At 37.1% G+C, this 24,221-nt stretch overlaps 2 protein-coding genes across 4 annotated transcripts in view; one reads left to right on the top strand and one right to left on the bottom strand.

The window, feature by feature from the left end:
* LOC127836367 (nuclear pore membrane glycoprotein 210-like) overlaps positions 1-24,221 on the top strand; it is a 92,729-nt gene that overhangs the window by 49,230 nt on the left and 19,278 nt on the right. For all 3 annotated transcript variants that reach the window (XM_052362978.1, XM_052362987.1, XM_052362968.1), the window contains 7 exons: positions 10,151-10,352; positions 11,026-11,205; positions 12,917-12,997; positions 13,129-13,260; positions 15,222-15,374; positions 16,638-16,729; positions 17,185-17,353. In XM_052362978.1, the coding sequence (XP_052218938.1) occupies positions 10,151-10,352; positions 11,026-11,205; positions 12,917-12,997; positions 13,129-13,260; positions 15,222-15,374; positions 16,638-16,729; positions 17,185-17,353 (1,009 nt within the window). The remainder of the gene's footprint in view (positions 1-10,150; positions 10,353-11,025; positions 11,206-12,916; positions 12,998-13,128; positions 13,261-15,221; positions 15,375-16,637; positions 16,730-17,184; positions 17,354-24,221) is intronic.
* On the bottom strand, positions 2,962-5,736 carry LOC127836540 (uncharacterized). Its single transcript, XM_052363197.1, has 2 exons — positions 5,072-5,736; positions 2,962-4,251 (listed from the first exon to the last, which is right to left on the bottom strand). The coding sequence occupies exons 1-2, from the start codon at positions 5,589-5,591 to the stop codon at positions 3,140-3,142; spliced, it is 1,632 nt and encodes a 543-aa protein (XP_052219157.1). The 5' UTR covers positions 5,592-5,736; the 3' UTR covers positions 2,962-3,139.

Raw genomic sequence — 24,221 nt, 5'->3', positions numbered from 1 at the left:
TGAGCCACATGCAGCATAAGATATCATAACTGTCAAGTGAGTTACATGCAGCATAAGATATCATCACTGTCAAGTGAGTAACATTCAGCATAAGATATCATCACTGTCAAGTGAGTCACGTGCAGCATAAGATATCATCACTGTCAAGTGAGTCACATGCATCATCAGATATCATCAATGTCAAGTGAGTCACATGCATCATCAGATATCATCACTGTCAAGTGAGTCACATGCAGCATCAGATATCATCACTGTCAATGAGTCGCATGCAGGATCAGATATCATAACTGTCTAGTGATTCACGTGCAGCATCAGATATTCAGTTATCATCACTGTCAAGTGTTTCACATGCAGAATCAGATATCATCACCGTCAAGTGAGTCACATGCATCATCTTATATCATAACTGTCAAGTGATTCACTAGAACTGCATTAACAAAGATCTGATATGAAGTACTTTTTTATATAATAAATATAAATATAAACCAATGCATGTTTCATGGGAATATTGCTGTTAATATTTCTCTTAAATATGCTAATTATTAAATGTATACTTTAGAAGCTTTATATCCTTGGGGAAAACAAATGGCAAGACAATGTCATTCTGCTTGGAAAAACATGGTTAGTTATTAAGGGATTCTTATGTTCTCAATTCAATTGTCTCAGTATTTATCCTTGTGCATCCCAAGCTGAAACTTATCTTAGTGTAAGATGATGAAGTGATCAGATATATAAATAATATCTGATCAAATATCCAAGATTTCCATTCACAAGATAAAGAAAGGTTGTGATGAAATATAAATGATGACAATGTTTGGTATTGCATATGAGATCCTTAGATAGATCTGGTCCAGGTCGAGGTATTTTATCCACATTGTATTCAAGTTTACTTTAGGTCTGTCTATCCGTCCTGTTTGTCTCTACATAAGTTGGATCCTGCATTAACTCACTAAGTTCTTAAAGCATGGTTAATGAAGCTTGGTATGTGGATAGAGGGCCAGAAAATGTGCAGAATATGCACATAATTACATTTTTTCGTCAGACAGAAATTGTCAGGGAAACAAAAATATTTAAAAGTAATATCTAAATCATGTGATAACTAAGAACAATATCAACTAGGTTGTGAAACATTGTATCTAGATATCATGTCATATTGAGAACATGCACATTATTTAAAGTTTGTCCATATGTCAGTCCTTCTGTTTGTATCTTTGATAACTCAAAAAGTACTTAATTTTAGCTCGACTATTATATATGAAATATATATAGTAGAGCTATCCTACTCACCCCGGCGTCTGCGTGTAAATGTTCAAGTTTTCGTACTACCCAAAATATTGTCTTTGTCCCTTGACATATTGCTTTCATATTTTGCATACTTGTTTTGCCAGGTTGATCCAACTTAGTATGAAGAAAACGGGCCATATGGTTAATTTACCAGAATTAATTGAAAGCTTAATTGTGATCCTTTAACAACTCAAAAGCCAGGTTGATCCAACTAAGTATGAAGAAAACGGGCCATATGGTTAATTTACGTGTTTTTACCTCGCCTAAGCACACTGTACTAGTTGTGAGCTTTTGTGATCGCCTTTTGTTTGTTGTGCGGCGCGGGCATAAACATTTTCCTTGTGAGGCCACATTTACAATCTGGCCCCGTGTTCACAAAACATTTTTTGCAATTGAAAATCGATTTTGCTTGTCATTGAAAATGGATTTCCATTGTAGCTGATAAGCAAAAGTAAAAATCAATGTCAGTTTAAATCGATTTTTGATTTCAAAATCGTTTTGTGAACACGGGGTCTGATCTTTATGAAACTTGGTCAGATGATTTGTCTGAAAGATAATTTGGATGATTTTGAAAAAAAAATCGGTTGGTTGAAAAACATGGCTTAAGCAAAACTTTTTTTTAACACTAGAGGCCACATTTATTGTCCCATCTTCATGAAACTTGGTCAGAAGATTTGTCTCAATGATATGTTGGATGACTTAAAATAAAGATTTTGATCGATTGAAAACATGGCTACCAGGGGACGGGCACTTTTTGGTCAGAACATTAATATTGTTCTAATGATATCTTGGATGAGTTTGAAAATGGTTGTGGTCTGTTAAAAAACATGGCCGCCAGGAGGCGGTGCATTTTTTATGCGCCCCCAAAAATTTTTTTGGGGGGAGCATATATTCGCCGCTTCGTCTGTCCGTGCGCGTGTGCGTCTGTCCATGCACAATTTTTGTCAGGGCTATTTCTCAGCAAATGATGAACGGAATTCAATGAAACTTTATGGGAAGCTTCACTACCAAGAGGAGATGTGCATAATATCAGCGGGTTCTGGTCGGATGATTTTTCACGGAGTTATGGCCCTTTGAAATTTGCTATAAAAAAATTCTTGTCCCCGCCAACTACTGTGCCCTCAAGACGTTTCCTTTTATCTGAATATATATAGTGCAATATTGTAACAAAAAAAAACCTTTGGGGAGCATCACCTGTCTCCGACGGTTTTTTAGAGAGTTATGGCCCTTTGAAATTTTTAAGTTGCAAAATCATCCATCGTATTATTTTGTCCAAAGTTATGCCCCTCAAGACATTTCCTTTTATCTGAATATATAGTGCAATATTGTGACAAAAAAAAACTTTGGGGAGCATCACCTGTCTCCCGACGGTTTCTTGTCCTTAAATGGCTAAAGTAAAACTCTCTAGAAGTCACATTTATGGTCCAATTTAAATGAAACTTGGACAGCAAATTTCTTCTTATAATAGCTTGGCTAATTTAAGGAATTCTGGCCCTCTTGTTTTGTTTTTATTCTTACAAATTAAAGTTACTAAGGTTACAGAACTTACAGGCATAGGTCAAAACTTAAAAGTCAATCCTGTGTTAACCAAAAGAAAACTTATGTGACTGGTAAACATATTTTAATTAGTTCAGGATTAATAAAATGATACTTTATTTTGTTCAAAAGAAGATGAAATACATAGAAAGCATGTTTTATTACAATTTTAAAACAACTACAAGAAACCATAAAATTTATAAAAGTAATATAAAATATGTATGAATATAGCACTAAAATAACATTTGAATGTCAAAACTTTTTAAAATATGCATTCTTTTCCATAATATTTACAGTCAAACATCACAATAAATGTCCTCTACCATCTTGCAGAAAACTGACGCTTTCTTTTCATGTTGGCAACTTCCACAACAGGTTTAGTGTTCTTACTGCGGTTACGTTTGTTGGCAAACCATTTCTTGACTTGTTCTGCTGATATCTGTCCAGCCGTTGCTAGGGCCTCCACTGCAGTGTTGCTAGGATACGGATGCTCATAGTTACGCATGTACCATTCTTCCATCATGGCCACAGCTTTCCGAGACAGCAGTGGCCGTGACTTGAAGGTCCTACACCCCACTACGAATTCCCGCTTTGCAACTGACAGAACACCAAGGCTCTGTTCAACTCGATCCATGATCATATGAAGCTGGTTATCATAGTAATTGTTCAGATAGTTACGGTAGGATTTGGGTGTTTTCTCATCGTGGACTTCTTTCAATCTTTCTGTCTGGATTTCGGCTGATTGTTGGTGGAAAAATGTTGACAGTTCACTCACTTCGTCAGGGTATTTGTGCTGCAGTGAGCTAAATTTTACCTGCATGTTCCTCTCCCTGGCATACACATCTTGTTTTGGGCCGTTACCTGTCAAGGTGTCAAACAGTGTCTGTGGGCAACTTTTGTTCTGGCAGTCCGATAAGAGCGTAGACTTGAGATCCTTGAAGAATGGATGCTTTGATAAAAAATCGTTTTCTGGGCCTTCAAGCAGGGAACTCAAGGTAGAGAATTCATCCTCTCTGGGACAGAACTCTGAGAATGACCTTGACCTTGTTTGTCCTAATTTATTTTTCTGGTTGAGATTCAGTTGGCTTTTTTGTCGAGTGAGACCCGGGCGAATATTCCCAGAGAATGATCTAGAACGATGTGCAATGGTAGGTTGCCCCTGTTTTTGCTCAATCGGATTGTGTAAGTTGATGTCACCTTGAACAAGAGCTAGAAATTCTGGATTGCAGTCGTATAACTTTGGTGGACAGGAATTGTGGTCAGAATTGCATATTCTTGGTTTCTTGGCCATTGGCTCTTGTACTTCAGTGTTTTGCTTGTATAATGGAAATTCTGGCTCAGGCTGGTTTTGATCTTCTGGGTCGACAAAATGCATGGAGTCCTCAAGGTCAGAATCAAAGGACCCGTTAGTTTCGCTCGCATCTATGTATTCTACAATGACCAATAATCTATTAAATCAGGAACTAACCTTTTAAGCACCAGTAGCCAATTGTATAAAAATGGATAACTGTAGCCTATCCAAAAGGTGACCTTTGGGTAAATTTATTTGCAAAAGATAACCGAATAAAATACTTTGGCTTAATCTAATACAATCGCTAACCACAAAGATAACCTAAAAAATGAAGGTAACCAAAAGTTATCCGTTGGATAAGATTTATCCACATTTATAAAATTGGCTACCGGTAAATAATATTATTTTCCCCCGCCATAGGTGGATGGATATTGTTTTGGCGTTTTCCATCCATCCGTCCGTCTTCCTGTCCTTCCGTCCGTCCGGCACTTTTATGTCCGGAGCCATATCTTGGAAGTGCTTTGGGGATTTCCTTGAAACTTGGTATGAGTATATATATTGATAAGAGGATGATGCACGCCAAATGGCATTGTACTCCATTGGATAATAAAGGAGTTATGGCCTTTTGTATCTTGAAAAAATGCTTTTTGTGTGTGTCCAGAGCCATATCTTGGAAGTGCTTTGACAGATTTCATTGAAACTTGGTTTGAGTATATATATGGATAAGAGGATGATGCACGTAGGCGTTGTCCATCTGTCCAGAAAACTTTTGTGTCCATAAGTATGACGGGGGATATCAATTCAACGAATTTGCTTGTTAATTTTGTTATAAATAGATGTTCATTTTGTGAGGTCAATCTAGCCTTCTGTATGATTAAACAAAAAATGTGTTTCTACTGGTACATTTTTTACCTTATTCATATTAATTAAAAAATAGTATGGCATACATTTTATATTTACCTTTACTTTCACTGGACTCCCCAGTCTTTGTCAGCTGCACATCCTTGACAAGGAAGTCAATTTCAGTATGGAATCCTATCTTTGTTGCTATGCTGAAACTCAGCTCCTCAGTTGGTCCCATCTCTGATGTTTCACTAACACCGACCCCATATTGAAACATATCAGAGGCATTATTTGAATTTTCACCAGTTTGAATGTCACAGCCCAGTACACAATTTTCACCAAGCAGTTGGTTACTGTCGTCAAATTTATCTAAGAAATTTGGGTCATCATTTATGGTCTCTTGCTGTGACTCACATATGCTTTCCAGGAAATCCAAGTTGAATTGAGAGGAATCTGAACTGTCTGGTTGCTCTGAACTCCTGATCTCGTCTCCGATGGTAGCCTCAATGATATCAGACAAAGACAAATGGTGCCGACGAAATTTGGGCATTTTTAAATCATGCTTCCCTTTCTGTTGCATTTGATGACAGTATTTTAATTTGCTATGTAAAGATTGTTGAATAAACACATTTTCCATGATTCCCTCTCCACAAGACTTTGTCTGTCCAGAGTCAAAATAAACTATGTGTACATGTATTTTCCCTGTGTACTGTTTATGTGCACTTTAATGAGTACAGTAAGCTGTGTGTGAGATTGTCTTGTCACATCAAGGAATGGAGTGACTAATCAGTTACGCTTGAATGCCTGGCAACTTTTCACCTTAGTTAGAATAATGAGCCTTGTAAAGGGATTATATAAGTAAAATGTATTCAATTGGTCAGTATCTCTGATTGATAGAGAGAAGATTTACATGTGTGTGTTTTCTATTGCCAGGTACAGACACAATTGAGACTATTGACTTTCCCAAATTGGTATCCCTCCTATTAACGTTACTGAACTTTTGTGTATATTGAACAGTTTTCAGTGTTTGATTTTTACTGTCTGGTTAAGCCTGAACGTAATTGTTTCCGGATTAAGATTTCTTTATAGTAAGCCTTTCCTTAAACAAATTGTGTGATGATTATCGGTATGCTGCTGAATCACATAATCGCATAATTGGGCATAAATTGTATTTTGATAGGCTTCTGTGAACAATTCTTTTGACAATTAAATGAAAAAATCAATAGAAATCAATTCAACGTTGTAATAAAAAAAAAACATCAAATTTTGACAGAGTGAGTAACATTATGACCTTGGCATACAATGTGGAATTCAGGGAACAGTGATCTAGTGGAAAAAAGCTGGCTTAGTGATTGGCAGGTCCCTGGTCCCTGGATAGAACCCCCCCCCCCCCCCCAGAAAACTGAAATATTTTTTTCCAGATAAGTGTATCTCTAAGGAGTGAAAATGGGTATAATTGCTACATTCAATATCTTACTTATTTGCATAATTTACAAGATATAATTGTAACTGTATTAGTCATCTGTTTTGTCTGTTGATATGATCCATAACATAAATCGCAAACTTACAGTAAGTTGGATATTTAATTGGGGAATATTATTTCACAACTTTCCATCCATTGGTCTATTGGTCAGATTATCAGTCTGTCCTTAAACCCATTGTGTTTCCTCATGATATGTATGCAATTCTTTGATAAACTATCAAATAAATTGGAAGGATGGTTACTTCAGACGAAAAGAAGAAGCCTATAAATTTTGAGGCAACCAGGTCAATGTCACAGGGGCTTGAACATGAAATTATATAACTAAAATCGTCAGTTTTAGTATGTTAATACAATTAATGACAATTAAATAAATTAATCTCTTAACAGGCTTACAATTACTATATAATACCATTTAAACATTGGACACTTGATTCCCTAATTATGTACACATTCTGGTATACATATATGATTTATTAGTTTGGGGTACATTGAAATAATAGTCAATTAAATTCATGTTTTAGGTATAGGGGGTGACATGTTTGACAAAGATTTCCTTTTTATGCCCCCTTTTCGAAGAAAAGGTGGCATATAGTGATCGGACTGTCTTTCTGTCCGTCTGTCTGTCCGTCCGTCTGTCTGTCTTTCCGTCACACTTTGCGTTTAGGTTTCGAAAAATGCTCATAACTTCTATTACCCTTGAGATATAACCTTCATATTTGGTATGCATGTGTTTATGGACAAGGCCTTTCCATACGCACAAAAAAATTACCCCTGTGACCTTGACCTTGAACTTAGGGTCCGCGTTTAGGTTTCGAAATCTGCTTTTAGGTTTCGAAAAATGCTCATAACTTTTATGTCCCTTGAGATATAACCTTCATATTTGGTATGCATGTGTATATGGACAAGGCCTTTCCATACGCACAAAAAATTTACCCCTGTGACCTTGACCTTGAACTTAGGGTCCGCTATAGGTTTCGAAATCTGCGTTTAGGTTCCGAAAAATGCTCATAACTTCTATGTCCCTTGAGATATAACCTTTCATATTTGGTATGCATGTGTATATGGACAAGGCCTTTCCATACGCACACAAAAAATTACCCCTGTGACCTTGACCTTGTACTTAGGGTCCGCGTTTAGGTTTCGAAATCTGTGTTTAGGTTTCGAAAAATGCTCATAACTTCTATGTCCCTTGAAATATAACCTTCATATTTGGTATGCATGTGTATATGGACAAGGCCTTTCCATACGCATACAAAAATTTGAGGAGGCTTAAATCTTATATTCAGACAAAGCTTGAGGTTAAATATTGGGCCAGTCAGCCTGACTGTCAGGTAAAGATGAAGGTCGTTCAGTAAACTAGAAACAGTGGTCCCTTCTCAATTATTCTCAAACTTCAGTTTGAATGGAATTATTGCACTGAAATTTAGTTTGAAGGTAACTTAACTTCATTCATTGCTTATACCCCCGTCACACTGGACTGGTGTCCTTACTGCGTCCTTACGGCGACCCAGGTCGCAGTGAGGACGCCGGAAGAACGCAGTAAGGACGCAAGAGGACGCAGTGAAGACGCCGAAAAATTGCTTTGGACGCGAGCCCTAGGCGACCACTTTGAACATGTTCAAAGTTGTCGCCGAAGTCCGGCGTTTATACGGTGTTCTGTTAAGGACGCAATAGTCGTAGTAGGGACGTGGTAGGGTCACTGTAAGGTCGCTATGGACGTCATGTGGTCGCCGCTCAAACTCACAGAAAATGATAACTGACTGCAAGGCGACCGCACGGCGACCTAATTGCGACTTCAATAAGTCCTTTGGACGTCTATTGCGTCCTCAGAACAACTATGGCGTCCTTACTGTGACTATATTGCGTCCTTACGGCGTCTATTGCAACCCTACTACGATGATGGCGTTCCTACTGCGACCCCAGTGCGTCTTTAGGGACGTATTAAGGACGCCTTGACGACGCGCAAAACGCCATAAACCAGGACGCCGGTGTGACGGGAAGGTGAAAAACAGCATTTTTACAGAAAAAGTCATTGGCGACTACGACAATCAGAAATTTCCAGAAACGCAGTCTTAGGTCGCCATAAGGAAGCCAGTCTGGTGTGAAGGGGTTATTAAGATTGCATGTGAGACTATTGTGCTCCAAGTCACTATTCAAAGGAAAATCGCGTCTTGAGAATTTATTGAGGTATTATACTGAGGGTTTTTGTATTTAGGAAGCTCGGGTTCATACCTAGCTTGGTAAAACGTTTGGAGCTTTTCAGTTCAATTTCACTGTTGCTAAAAAAGAATAACATTTTCTGCTTAAAGTAGATTCTGTGGTAAAGGGAGTTGAGTGGTAAAGGGAGTTGAGTTTGGGTCTAGTTATTTTGCTAATAGTCTGACTTTGAAATAAAAGTAGAAAATTTACGAAAAGTTAAACAACAGTTTAATTGTTGTTGTTTTTTCTAGTATATAGCATACCCACCCATACAATTTTTGTTAAATGGTGCATTTATATTCGAACAACACAACATTGTTTGTATATAAAAATTATACTATATGAGATAATATATGTGTCCTCACATGGCTTATTATTAATTTATTTGTTCGCCATCAAAATATTTGGTATGCTTATATTTTATTAAGACGCATATTTTCTTTACACACATTCAAATCACTATCTGGGTCATGCGAAAATGGGTCTTATTTCATATGAGACTAGCAAAGTTCAATCCCAGCCTTTGCAATTGAGCTACACTGTGCACTATAAAATTATGTTTAGGTTTTGTGCTCTCAAAAGTATCTTCTGAGAAGACTGTGCAGGCTGGGCTGGAGATTTGCTGGGCCCATGTTGCATATTTAGACTGTGCAGGCTGGGCTGGAGATTTGCTGGGCCCATGTTGCATATTTAGACTGTGCAGGCTGGGCTGGAGATTTGCTGGGCCCATGTTGCATATTTTTTGCATAATGGGGGTCTTTAAGAATCACATTGGGTCTTGTAAAGAGCTTCTTAACATGGCTCTTTTTGATAAAGAATTTTATCTGTTATAACTAACAGACTGGCAAATGTCGGTAGTATATTCTGGCTTTCAGGAACAAATTCCAGACAGGTTTAGTGTTTAGTTCACACATTTGTGGATAATTAAAAGATTCCCCTTTATCTTGACACTATACTATTTTGGTAGTATGTTTCTCACAGTGCAATGATTTGCATTAACTGACAGGGTTTCATTTTTTTTTTTCTTAAAATATATGCTATAAATTAATATATTTTGAAAGCAATACTGTGTTATCAACTTAATGCATTTATCAATTGTCAGTTCTGTCTCCCCATGACAATTTACCAAGCACTGACCCTGAAATTCTGACATATGGCATTTAATGTGTAATTGTATCTGGGCACACATTTGTGTTTAAGTGTGGGATGAACATGCAGAGAGTAGTCCAGATTTCGGTATAATGAACAGTATATCCTGAACAAAGTTACAGTGATATGGCAAAGGTTCTGAGGGATTTCTCTCAAATCGTCCAATAAAATATTTGCATGTATTAATTTGGGTCTACTAGCAGGAAATTTCTCAGACATTCGATAAAATGCTGATACAGATTAATGTAAGGTGAAATGCTGGGTTAGACAGCAACGCCAAATAATATAGTACCTTAATTCTCAAATGCTTGTAAATATTGGCATTGAAATAGTGATGTACTTTCAAGTTCCTCTCTTTATTTTAGGCCAGATACAGTCAGTCTGGTGAATGAATACACATCAGTGTACACTGTCCATGGGTCAGTGGTGGGCCACACGTCAGTCAAGGTCACAGCCAGTCTCCCTGACAACCACACTGTTACCAGCGCAACCAGGCCTGTGGAGGTGTTCCCACCCCTAGAGCTCATACCAAGGAACATAACTCTGATAATTGGAGCCTTATTTCAGGTAGGCTGATCAAATTGAAGCCATGCATGTAATCTGTACAGGACAGGTAATTGTTACTAAGGAATATGTAGGTTTAAGAGCCAACCGTACAGTTTGTTCAATATTTATTGATTTTTATGGTTAATTGATTGATTTAAAATGCCTCACCATGACATATATGGCAAGTTTTAGTTGTGAATTACTTTCAGGAGTGACCTTGTCATTTCAGCGTATATCAGCTATAAAAAACGCCAATATTTGTTTACAAATAGTTATCAACTTGCCTAATAAATATACAGTCAATCTTTGACTTGACTTGAATTAAGCTGATGCTTTGAATTTTGATGTCCAAATTGTGGATTAAGTGACCACTAAAACTTGCTTAACTTGGAAAATCTTTTGACCGTTAAGGGACTAATTCGATATACAATTTATAGTCAGTTTGAGCCCTTTCCTGTCACAAAGTCATAAAACTACACTTTCTCGCCAATAAAAGACTTCTTTTGTCTAGCGATCACTAGCTTAACCAATCGTGTAATAGCACAACCATAGCTCCGCCTCTGGAATCTTTTACAGAGAACTAAGGTGGAGTTTACAGTTTAGTGCACTTCCGGATTGGCTAATACATGTATATGTATCGAACACATGATTCACGAATGCTCAGTCCCTTAACATGTTGGTACTGTTACTATAGGTATTGAGTCGAGGTGGGCCCAGGCCCCAGTCTACAGTAGTGTTCACCATCAAGGACAGCCATGTTTCCACGGTGACCAGTAGTGGTCTCCTTGATGCCCGGTCATTAGGGGCTACCAAGGTCATAGGTCAGGCGTTGGGGAAGGACCCAGAGACAGGAGAGACGGTTGTGTACTCTCAGGTATGAACTGTCAACCCTTTTCCACTTAGATACACATTTTGACACGTTTGTAATCACGTAGATGATCACATTTAATTTAAGATCTTTATAGAAATATTTATGTTTTAAAGGCTTGATTTGCTACTCTTAAGATTCTGATGAGCAGCATATAGCATAAAACCTGAACAAACTGCAAGTTACTCAAAGGCTGTTCTGGTTGTATGCTGGTTAGTGGTTACATATATCCATTTTCAATTTGCTTATGAGTGGTCAACTGTTAAACTTGTAAGTAAGCTTACCACACACAGTCAGGATGGCTTACCTGTCTTAATTTTTACAAAGCTATTAGCATCTTTTCCAAAAAATAGTTATGTAGTTACTTTTTTCATATTTGTGTGTATATGCTCAGTGACTGCATGGGAAATATGAACAGTTCATTTGGCCACCTTGCCTTTTGAACATTTGTTATCACTACCTTTTATACAAAAACAATCTCACTGTCCATATCTTTTATATGGGCATTGCTGCAATTCTTAATATTTAATGCTACTTGTTAAGATCCATGCAAACAGTTTTTGCAGAGGATAAACTGGAATCAAGCTGTCATTTGGTAAGTCTGTAGGCCAGTTGCTCTGACATGCTGCATATTTTTACATTATATTTGTGTATGTCACATTATTTTTTTGCAGATGTATGTGATTTGAACTGTGGCAATTTATTCAATAAATCAACATGAAGTTTTGTGTGTTTATGTGTGGTCATTGTGAAGTAACACACTGCACATGGTTTATATTAATTTTACCAATAAGTAAGTCTTGCAATTCGTCAAAGACTTTTCTAGTTTGTTAAGCTACATCAGAAGTCTTGCTAGGATTTTAAAGTAGAAGTCCAAAAGGAAAAAGTAGGAATCCCATTGAATATTGCACACGTATAAAAAAAAATTAGCATTACATAATACATAATATAATTGTTGGTTTCATTATTAAAAACCCAAAGACAAATATATGTTAGGAATCTCTTTTATTATATTCTATGTATTGTTACTAAAAGAAAAAAACATTATGAAAAAAACAACAAAATTAACAACTCTTTAGGCAAGTGTTTAACTGTCATGAAAGTGCTAAATATATTTACATACACACCCCACTTTAATATATTTTCTTTCTTTTTTCTAAACATAATAAGTCTTTGACAATCACAACAGTGTAACCAGATGACATGAATTCAACCAATGCCTTAAAAAAAATGCAAGCTGTCAATGCTGTCAGCAGACAGCAAAGGTCTTTTATGTGAATGCCAAGTTGGGACCAGTTTCTAGAAAGTTCAAACTGTAAATTTTTAACACATCAGCAAGACTAGTGGTCATTTCAAATGGCATTAATCAATTCTACACTACTGAAGCATGCTCGTACTGTCAGATACAGCATAATGGGGTTTAGTTCCATAGAGGATGGATGTGTGAAAACTATCGGACATTTGACTGCATTTGATGAATTGGATTTTAAACGGATGTGAGGAAATGAATTGTGTTTGCTTGAATTTAAACAGGAGGTTGCTTTCCAGGTATTGTTTGTTAATTGATTGACTTGATAAACCAAGTTGTGCAAAAAGGTGCGTCATGGGGACTCTCATTGGTTTCTGATAAGCATCTGTGTGAAATTTACTTGTACAAATACACTTGATTAAGCGTTTCCGAGAGCCCTGTTCATTTTGTGTTCTTTGTTTGTTTCAGGATGAGGCAATTGTGAATGTTGTTCGACTAACCGGCATCCGGATTCACGCACCTCTTACCCGCCTCCAGTCAGATACCATGGTAACCAATACAGTGGGCACTATATATATTCTTAGATATCTAAAGGCTTTTTTCGTGTTTTATAATAATTGATTCTTAAGTGTGTGACTAGATTTATGTGGCTAATTACATTGTACTATGCTGATTTTCAGATGCCACTGTATGCTGTGGGTTTGACAGAACATGAGACACCATTCATGTTTGGGAACTCCATACCTCCGCTATCGTTCCATTGGTCTGTGGACAAGAAGGATGTAGCTCTTCTTCGTAACGTCTTCCACCTGGTCAGACATGCTTATTATCTTTGTGTTGTATTGTATTGATAGAACTTACTGCTGATTTATATGGTACAGAAATACTCTTATTTTTTTAACAAAATATAACTACTTTAACCAATCTCAGTTAAATTTGTGTTAAGTAATTATTAGCTCATCTATTTTTTGAAAAAAAATTATGAGCATCATCACCTTGGCGTCGGCGTCGGCATTGGCGTTGGCGTCCGGTTAAGTTTTGCGTTTAGGTCCACTTTTCTCAGAAAGTATCAATGCTATTGCATTCAAACTTGGTACACTTACTTACTATCATGAGGGGACTGGGCAGGCAAAGTTAGATAACTCTGGCGTGCATTTTGACAGAATTATGTGCCCTTTTTATACTAAGAAAATTGAAAATTTTGGTTAAGTTTTGCGTTTAGGTCCACTTTTCTCAGTAAGTATCAATGCTATTGCATTCAAACTTGGTACACTTACTTACTATCATGAGGGGACTGGGCAGGCAAAGTTAGATAACTCTGGCCTGCATTTTGACAGAATTATGTGCCCTTTTTATACTTAGAAAATTGAAAATTTTGGTTAAGTTTTGTGTTTAGGTCCATTTTATTCCTTAAGCATCAAAGCTATTGCTTTCATACTTGCAACACTTACTAACTATCATAAGGGGACTGTGCAGGCAAAGTAATGTAACTCTGACTGGCATTTTGACAGAATTATGTGCCCTTTTTATACTTAGAAAATTGAAAATTTGATTAAGTTTTGTGTTTAGGTCCACTTTATTCCTACAGTATCAAAGCTATTGCTTTCATACTTGCAACACTTATGAACTATCATAAGGGGACCGTGCAGGCAAAGTTATGTAACTCTGACTGGCATTTGGACGGAATTATGGGCCCTTTATACTTAGAAAATTGAAAATTTTGTTAAGATTTATGTTTTGGTCCACTTTACCCCTAAAGTATCATAGATATTGCTTTCATACTTGGAACACTCACAAACTATCATAAGGGTACAGTAAAAGTACAAGTTGCATAACTCTGGTTGTCATTGTTACGGAATTATGGCCCTTTTTTGACTTAGTAACTTTTAATATATGATTAAATTTTGTGTTTCGATTCACTTTACTTCTTAAGTATCAAGGCTATTGCTTTCAAACTTCAAATACTTTCATGCTATCATGAGGTTACTGTACCTGGCAAGTTGAATTTTACCTTGACCTTTGAATGACCTTGACTCTCAAGGTCAAATTATTAAATTTGGCTAAAATTGCCATCCATAACTTCTTTATTTATGATTAGATTTGATTGATACTTTGACGAAACTACTCTTACCTGACATACCACAATAGACTCCACCCAAACCATCCCCCCGTGCCCTCCCGCTTTTTTGGAAGATAATGTAATAAATGTCCACAACCCCACACTATACACCCCTCTTCACTCCACCCCTCCCTCCTTTGTGATTGAAAATGAGAGTCCCTTTACCTTTAAAAAGAAAATAGATGAGCGGTCTGCACCCGCAAGGTGGTGCTCTTGTTTTATGATTGCAATGATTAAACATTACATAAGTTATCTAGTTTAATGATATGATCCCAATATATTTTGCCTCACAACGAAGTATTCACTTACAGATCTTTTATTATGTATCATGCATGTAAAAAACAGGATATAATGGCTGCATTATACGTGTCTACTTGAAAATTATGAAAAACATTAACTTAACTGGGCTTAACTTAGCTCAACCAATCGCTTGACCAATGTAATTCGCTCCATAAGGGATCACACTTTTACAATAGCAATAATCGCTTATCTAGCTTTTATACCTTAACACACAACTTTTTTAATACCAAGAATCCATCAACCTTTGCATAATATTTTGAATCCCGATTTACATTCCTCTTTTTTCTCTTTTGTTTGCGTTTTATATATTAAGTGTAAGGTTTTGTGTTCATCCTGCCTCCTTTGTACATCTAGAGCAATCTTAGCCCTCACACAGAAGGCAACTTTGCCTCCCAGCTGGTTGCCAGGGAGACTGGGCAAGTGCTTGTGAGGTTAGAGGTCACACCTGTGAGAGGTCAAGACCAGGTGTTTGGCGATGTGGTGCACACAGATGAACTTCAGATACAGGTGTGTAAAGGTTGCTTGACTGTTTGATTTTAATGAACTTCAGATACAGGTGTGTAATGGTTGCTTGACTGTTTGATTTTAATGAACTTCAGATACAGGTGTGTAATGGTTGCTTGACTGTTTGATTTTAATTAACTTCAGATACGGATGTGTTAAGATTGCTGGACTGTTTGATTTTAATGAACTTCAGATACAGGTGTGTAAAGGTTGCTTGACTGTTTGATTTAAATGAACTTCAGATACAGGTGTGTAATTGTTGCTTGACTTTTTGATTTTAATAAACTTCAGATACAGGTGTGTAATGGTTGCTTGACTGTTTTATTTAAATGAACTTTAGATACAGGTGTGTAATGGTTGCTTGACTGTTTGATTTTAATGAACTTTAGATGCAGGTGTGAAATGGTTGCTTGACTGTTTGCTTTTAATTAACTTCAGATGCAGGTGTGTAATGGTTGCTTGACTTTTTGATTTTAATGAACTTCAGATTCAGGTGTGTAATGGTTGCTTGACTGTTTTAATTTAATGAACTTCAGATACAGGTGTGTAATGGTTGCTTGACTTTTTGATTTTAATGAACTTCAGATGCAGGTGTGTAATGGTTGCTTGACTGTTTGATTTTAATTAACTTCAGATACGGATGTGTTAAGATTGCTGGACTGTTTGATTTTAATGAACTTCAGATACAGGTGTGTAAAGGTTGCTTGACTGTTTGATTTTAATGAACTTCAGATACAGGTGTGTAAAGGTTGCTTGACTGTTTGATTTTAATGAACTTCAGATACGGATGTGTTAAGATTGCTGGACTGTTTGATTTTAATGAACTTCAGATACAGGTGTGTTAAGGTTGCTTGACTGTTTTACTGTAATGAACTTCAGATACAGGTTTGTAAAGGTTGCTTTACTGTTTGATTTTAATTTTTAACTCTTTGACAGCCTTTTTATGGTAGTTTAAATCATTTTTTGTGTGTTAAAAATCATTGGCCTGCTTATACTCACCTACACTATTAAACACTACAAAAATGCTTATTCTTAGCTGTTCATCGGGATGTTGATATATATATACATGTACATACAATTATTGGTAAGTCAAGTACAAAATGCTTATCAGTGCTTTAACATGCATAATTCAATTTCAGTGCATTGAATTTAATTATTCAAGCAAGATTAATAAGAACACTTTTTGTATTAAATGACAAATGTGTCTGTATTGTTGATGCACTGTTGTTTACATGCATGTGCTCAAATTGTGTTTTGTCGATGCAGGTATTTGAAGAGCTAGTGATGTTGCAACCACGCACATGTGATGGTCAGTTGCTCATGACTCCCAATACCGAAGCTGTCTTGAAAACTAACAGGTTTGATTTTGTTTGTTTACTTGTTGTTGTTATTGTATCACAGGGTCAATAAATCAACCCACACTTTATCTGAACTGGTTGGTTAACCACTACTTAGTGCATATAGTAATGTCAGTAACTAATAATTGCCCTGCTTAAATCAGAGGTTAAGATACATTGGCGGTAGAAATTATGTTAAGACCAATCCCTAGGAAACTAGGATTTGAGTTATACTTACCAATGCCTTCTCCTAAATGGAATAATTTTAACAGTTCTAGTTAGCATGCCAGTAGCATTTGTGTCTCGCTCTGTGAAAAGGGGGGTTAAATACATGTGCGTAAAGTGTTGTCCCAGACTGATCAGGGAAAACACTAAATTGGGTTTTGGTCTGGAAGGGTTCTCTATTAAACCAAAAATACATCACTACCTGATTTGCCTGTGCAGACTGTGCAGCTAATTTCAATATTGCTTTTTAGAGACGGAGGTGCCAAGATGTCCTACACTGTGCTGGGGGGATTGCCAGGGGGTGTAGTGAGGGTCAAGGACGGACTGCTGATCTCAGGCTCCACCCCAGGCCAGGCAGCTCTTCAGGTTGTTGCTACGGAGGACTCTGGGGTTGTGCAGACACTGGTCATTGTGGTAAAGGTAGGCACCATGTCTGTATCAATTAAAGTGTGGCCGATTAAGAAATATTTTTAGCTCACCTGTCATGAAGTGACATGGTGAGCTTATGTGACCGTGTGATGTCTGGCGTCCGTTGTGTGTGCGTGAATCCGTCCGTCAACAATTTGTTTGTGTATACAGTAGAGACACAGTTTTCATCCAATCTTTATGAAATTTGGTCATAATGTTTATCTTGATAAAATGTGGGTTGGGATTGTATTTGGGTCATCTTGGATCAAAAACTAGGTCACTAGGTCAAAAACTAGGTCACATAATAGGTCAAATAATAGAAAAACCTTTTGTAGACAATAAAGGTCGCAGTTTTAATCCAATCTTTATGAAATTTGGTCAGAATGTTTATCTTGATGAAATCTGGGTTGGGATTGTATTTGGGTCATCTGGGGTCAAAAGCTAGGTCACTAGGTCAAATAATTGAAAAATCATCAACAATTTGTTTGTGTAGACAGAAGAGGCCACAGTTTTTATCCAATGTTTATGAAATTTGGTCAGAATGTTTATCTTGATGAAGTCTGGGTTGGGATTGTATTTGGGTCAATCTTGGGTCAAACACTAGGTCATTAGGTCAAAAACTAGGTCAAATAATATAAAAACCTTGTGTAGACAAAAGAGGTCGAAGTTTTCATCCAATCTTTATGTTATTTGGTCAGAATGTTTATCTTGATGAAATCTGGCTTGGGAATGTATTTGGGTCATCTGGGGTCAAAAACTAGGTCACTAGGTCAAAAAACTAGGTCAAATAATAGAAAAAACTTGTGTAGACAATAGAGGTCACAGTTTTCATCCAATCTTTATGAAATTTGGTCAGAATGTTTATCTTGATAAAATCTGGGTTGGGATTGTATTTGGGTCATCTGAGGTCAAAAACTAGGTCAAATAATAGAAAAACCGTCAACAATTTGTTTGTGTAGACAGTATAGGTCACAGTTTTCATCCAATCTTTATGAAATTTAGTCAGAATGTTTATCTTGATAAAATCTGGGTTGGGATTGTATTTGGGTCATCTGGGGTCAAAAACAAGGTCACTAGGTCAAAAACTATGTCACTAGGTGAAATAATAGAAAAACCTTGTGTAGACAATAGAGGTCACAGTTTTCATCCAATCTTTATGAAATTTGGTCAAAATGTTTATCTTGATAAAATCTGGGTTGGGATTGTATTTGGGTCATCTGAGGTCAAAAACTACGTCACTAGGTCAAATAATAGAAAAACCCTCAACAATTTGTTTGTGTAGACGGTAGAGGTCACAGTTTTCATCCAATCTTTATGAAATTTGGTCAAAATGTTTATCTTGATAAAATCTGGGTTGGGATTGTATTTGGGTCACCTGGGGTCAAAAGCTAGGTCACTAGGTCAAATATTAGAAAAACCTTGTGTAGACAATAGAGGTCACAGTTTCCATCCAATCTTTATGAAATTTGGTCAGAATGTTTATCTTGATGAAAACTGGGTTGGGATTGTATTTGGTTAGTCAGGTGAGCGATTCAGGGCCATGATGGCCCTCTTGTTAATAACCTTGTTTCTGGACCTATTTAAATTACAGGTAGTTTATTATGAGTGGTTACATTGCCATGAGTGGTAAAATTGACCAGTGTACTAAGAAATTGTGAAATAATAGGATTCTAATATGATCCAACACTGAAAAAAGAAATTAAATGCTATGCTCAGACAGAAGGCTTCTTTTTAGCCCACGTGCTTTGTGATCACTTTATGTCCGTTGTCTGTCTGTGCATGGCCAACATTTGCCTTTTTGAGACACTAGAGACCACATTTATCGTTCAATTTTAGAGTAACTAGGTCAGAAAATTTGTTCTCATGATATCTTGAATGAGTTTGAAAATGGTTCCAGTTGGTTGAAATATTTACCACCAGGGGGCGGCGAAGTTTTGCCTATATGGCTATAGTACAAACTTATTAACGCTCTAGATTTTTATTTATTGTCTGATCTTCATGAAACTTGTTTAGAAGATTTGTCCCATTCATATCTTGGACAAGTTTGAAAATGGTTCCGGTTGGTTGAAAAACATGGCCGCAAGGGGGCGGGGCAGTTTTTCTTAAATGGCTATAGTAAAACCTAATAAACACTCTAGAAGACACATTTAATGTATAATCTTCATAAAACTTGGCCAGAACATTTGTTTAAATGATATATTGAATTAGTTCGAAAATGGTTCCAGTCAGTTGAAAGACAGGGGGCTGGTCTTTTTTTCCCTTATTTTGCTAAAAACAACAACTTGTTAACACTCTAGATGTCACAGGTCGCCAGGTGGTGAAAAATGTGCAGCTTATCCAGGACTTGAATTCGGGACACCTCACTTTCAGGGCGAGTGCTCTCCCAACTGAGCTAACCAGGCCTCCACTAATCTTTCCACCAATCCCACTTAAGTTCGGTACTGTGACATTCCCCCCTGCCAAGATGCAATTTGTCCACGAATTCGAGTCACAGAGAACAGTGTATAACTGATCTTGACGAAACCACGGGCAAGTTCTATGGAGAACTGTAACCACAACGGTCCTCTGTTGGGGGCCATTGTTGCCGGGTGGTGAAAAGTGTGCAGCCAGTTCTGGACTCGAACCTAAGACACCTCGCTTACAGGGCAAGTGCTCTCCCAACTAGGCTAAAATGGCTGCCACACATCTTTCTACCAATCCCGCTTAAGTTTGGTACTGTGACACACATTTATTCTCAAATCTTAAAGAAACTTGGTCAGAATGATCCCTCTGCTGAGTTTGAAAATGGTTTTGGTCTATTGAAAAATATGGTTTCCAGGGTGAAGTGCTTATAGTGTAACCTTGTTGACACTCTTGTTAAAAATAACCAATATAGGCTCTGAATTAAATGTATGAATTTTTATTGTCATACATTAATACGCATGTAGTAATTCTGATGATAATATATAGATTAAATTTTAAAGAAAAACATTTTGAGTTTTAGTTTTCCTTTTTGCAGATTATTTATATTGCAGAAAAATACTAAGGGGAGAAACAACTGTTTATAGCTTGAATTGTTTTACCTCCAACAATGAGTGCACTATTAATTCCACAAACTAACCCTTTTCAGCCACCTGCATAACAGCAAAAATCAATACACATCTCAGAGTGAACCTTGTTGTTCTATTTTTAGATCAGCAATTCTACCTTGTTCTATTTTTAGATCAGCATCATGATAACCTATTGACAGTGTTTGTATTGTTCTGGTAGAGTATTATTTATTGATGACTTTTGAAATTACCATGTTATAATTGTGGATATTTTGGAAGCTGATTACTGCATCAAAGACCTCTGATGTCTAGCACCATAAATGAGAGAAGATATCATTTTGAAGCACACAGTTTATTGATGAGGTCCAAATTTGTGTGATTATCAAAGATATGTGTTTAAAACAGGGTTTATTGATTTTTAATTAGCCGGATTTTTTTCGAAAAAATCTCGGCTTATAGATTGATGTTGTCGGGCGGGCGGGGGGGCGGGCGGGCGGGCGGGCGGGCGGGGTGGCGGCGTGCTCGAAAATGTTAAAGTTCTTATTTCATGGTATAACTTTGGTATGCTTGGACCTAGAGTCTTCAAACTTGACATGAAGGTTGGCCAGGATTAACAGATGACCACTGGTCATTTCAAGGTCATTCATTTGAAGGTCAAGGTCACTGTGACCTTCAATATAAAAAATGTTAAAGTTCTTATAACTTTGGTATGCTTGGACCTAGAGTCTTGAAACTTGACATGAAGGTTGGCCATAACTAGTTAGTAACCACTGGTCATTTCAAGGTCATTCATTTGAAGGTCAAGGTCACTGTGACCTTGAATGAAAAAATGTTAAAGTTCTTATTTCATGGTATAACTTTGGTATGCTTGGACCTAGAGTCTTCAAACTTGACATGAAGGTTGGCCAGGATTAACAGATGACCACTGGTCATTTCAAGGTCATTCATTTGAAGGTGAAGGTCACTGTGACCTTCAATATAAAAATGTTAAAGTTGTTATAACTTTGGTATGCTTGGACCTAGAGTCTTGAAACTTGACATGAAGGTTGGCCAGAACTAGTAAGTAACCACTGGACATTTCAAGGTCATTCATTTGAAGGTCAAGGTCACTGTGACCTTGAATGTAAAAATGTTAAAGTTCTTATTTCATGTTATAACTTTGGTATGCTTGTACCTAGAGTCTTCAAACTTGAAATAAAGATTGGCCAGTACTAGAAGATGACCACTGGTCATTTCAATGTCATTCATTTGAAGGTCAAGGTCACTGTGACCTTAAATGTTAAAATGTTAAAATTGTTATAACTTTGGTATGCTTGGACATAGAGTCTTCAAACTTGACATGAAGGTTTGCAAGCACACTTAGATGACCACTGGTCATTTCAAGGTCATTCATTCTAAGGTCAAGGTCACTGTGACCTTGAATGTAAAAATGTTAAAGTTCTTATAACTTTGGTAGGTAAAAATGTTAAAGTTCTTATTCCATGTTATAACTTTGGTATGCTTGTACCTAGAGTCTTCAAACTTTATTTTAATCTAAGTTTATTTTCTTACATTTGATAATGAAATTGATGGAAACTTCAAACAATATCTTACTAATTTGCTAATAAAAAAATTGAGATCAAACTTTCCTAATTGACAATTCAAGTTCATATTTGTGACCTTAAATGTTATTGTTGTTCATGTATATGCATGCATTCAAAACATAACACAAGGTTTGCTCATGCCTTGAAAAGTACTTACATTTCATTTTGACCTTTGAACAATATTTCAGTAATTTAAGTATTGCATTGACAAAAACACGAAAGGTACTTTCCTGTCATTTAAATCAAAAATCCGGCTTCAATGCGGTCATCTCCGACCGCGGAACTCTTGTTGGAAATTTTATTGCAAGGTAGCACAACATTCTCAATGTGAATGTTTATGATTGCCTTTCACTGGGGGCTGAAGAGGTCAAAGCGTAGTCCGTTTCGCTACGACGTCGGGTATATGTTTTACTACAAAAACATTGTTTAAATACATATGACATCGAGAACGGATTAGTCAAAATTGTGTTTTAAACATGTAAGATCATGCTTTTCTAATAACAAAACTCTGAATTTAAGCATAATGACATTTCATAGGTTTGTTACATCAAATTATAATCAAAGATGTGTCTGGTTTATGCGGTTAAACATGAAATATATTGCTGATTTATCAAAGCGAAGTCAAGTTTCACTTTTAAAAATGCAATTAAGGTTTACAACTGTGTTTAATTGACAGAATTTTATAATTTCCATATTGATCTATGTATTGTTAAGCCAATGGTGTGTTTAGAAATATGTAGGGTGACTCAGTTATCAGAAATAAAGGCTAAATATTATTATTAGGCATGATCATGTCTCTGACAGTATACGTATATGCCTCGCTACGACAACGCTTTAGCGTGTATGCGTTTCTCACAGAAGACGTATTGGTTATCTCTCGAAGGCAAAATAAAGAAAAAGAAAATTTAATACAGAGTCATGGAGTGGCTGGATGTTTCCTTTGAGGAAGAGGTAGTAACAAGGGCACAACATGATTCGAAGCGCACAGTCGACATGGTAATGCACATTATTTTGATTTAATTAAATTCACGACAAGGCCAAATGAAACGATTAAAATCGAAAATCCATATAATATAAGATGACAGTTGAGAGTCGATAACCTAATGTCGTCGGTCTCAATAAAAATGACGCATCTTCACCTTGTGACAATCCCTTATACGTTCATTTTGATACAGACCGACGATAGGTTTTCAGCATACGGTACTCTTTATCAAATAACATTCGATTCTCGTTATCCCCAACTCGCTTATCTCAAAACTCTGCTTATGTCAAAGTAAATCCCATGTCCCAACTTCCATCATTATTTATCTCATACGGAATTTGATTTTAATATTGTATATATCAAAGCGATTTTCTTGAAAATCGGTTATCGTCAACTAATTTTGAGATGAATTTCATGTTCGTTTTCATGATTTTACCTGTAAAATCCACACCTGTAACAGCCGTAAGGTGTGGAAAGTAGGACCCTAATGGCACAAATCCGCAATTGCATAACCAATATATTGTTGTAAAGGTGTGGCAGTGGGTTCTGTCACAGGTTATTGTTTACTGCGTACATGACAGCCGGTAAATTTACCTCGTGTTACAATGCGGTTAAGGCCCAGTCTCACTATAATGCCGGCGGAGCCTCAGTGCGTGATCAGGCATCTACCGGGATGAACCGGGGCCCTACCGGGATGAACCGGTGCTCCACCGGGATGAACCGTGGATGACCGGGGACAACCAGGACTCCACCAGGGCTCCACCAGGAAAGTATTAAAATGTTTAATACCTCCGGGATGAACCGGGAGTCACCGGGTAGGACCAGCAATGACCGGCGTGGCATCAGGAACAACCTGGACTGTACCAGGAACAACCGGTATTAAACATTTAAATACTTTCCAGGTGGAGTCCGGGTTGTCCCCGGTTAAACCGGGGCATTGCCGCAGCTCTGCCGGGGTCTGATGCCGGTATAGTCCCGGTGAGTGCCGGCGTAGTGACGGTATACCAGGACTCTGCCGGGACTCTGCCGGCTTTCACCGGGTTCAACCTTTTCGTTTGGATGTTCATGCGCACAGTGAAGCACGGCATCTTTTGCACTGGGAAATGGCAGTCTGCAGTAACTGCAAACTGCATGTGATTTGTCCTGAAATGGATACAGAAACTTCGTTGAGCAACCTATACATTATATTTGTACTTCGTTGCGCAACCAATACCTACTCTGTTCGAAACCTATACATAAAGTGACTTGTAATTTCCTTCGAAAAAAAGCATTTGAATAATTAAAAA

Source organism: Dreissena polymorpha, chromosome 1 (assembly GCF_020536995.1).
Source record: "Dreissena polymorpha isolate Duluth1 chromosome 1, UMN_Dpol_1.0, whole genome shotgun sequence".
Lineage (NCBI taxonomy): Eukaryota > Metazoa > Mollusca > Bivalvia > Myida > Dreissenidae > Dreissena > Dreissena polymorpha.
This window is presented reverse-complemented; position numbering and strand designations above follow the sequence as displayed.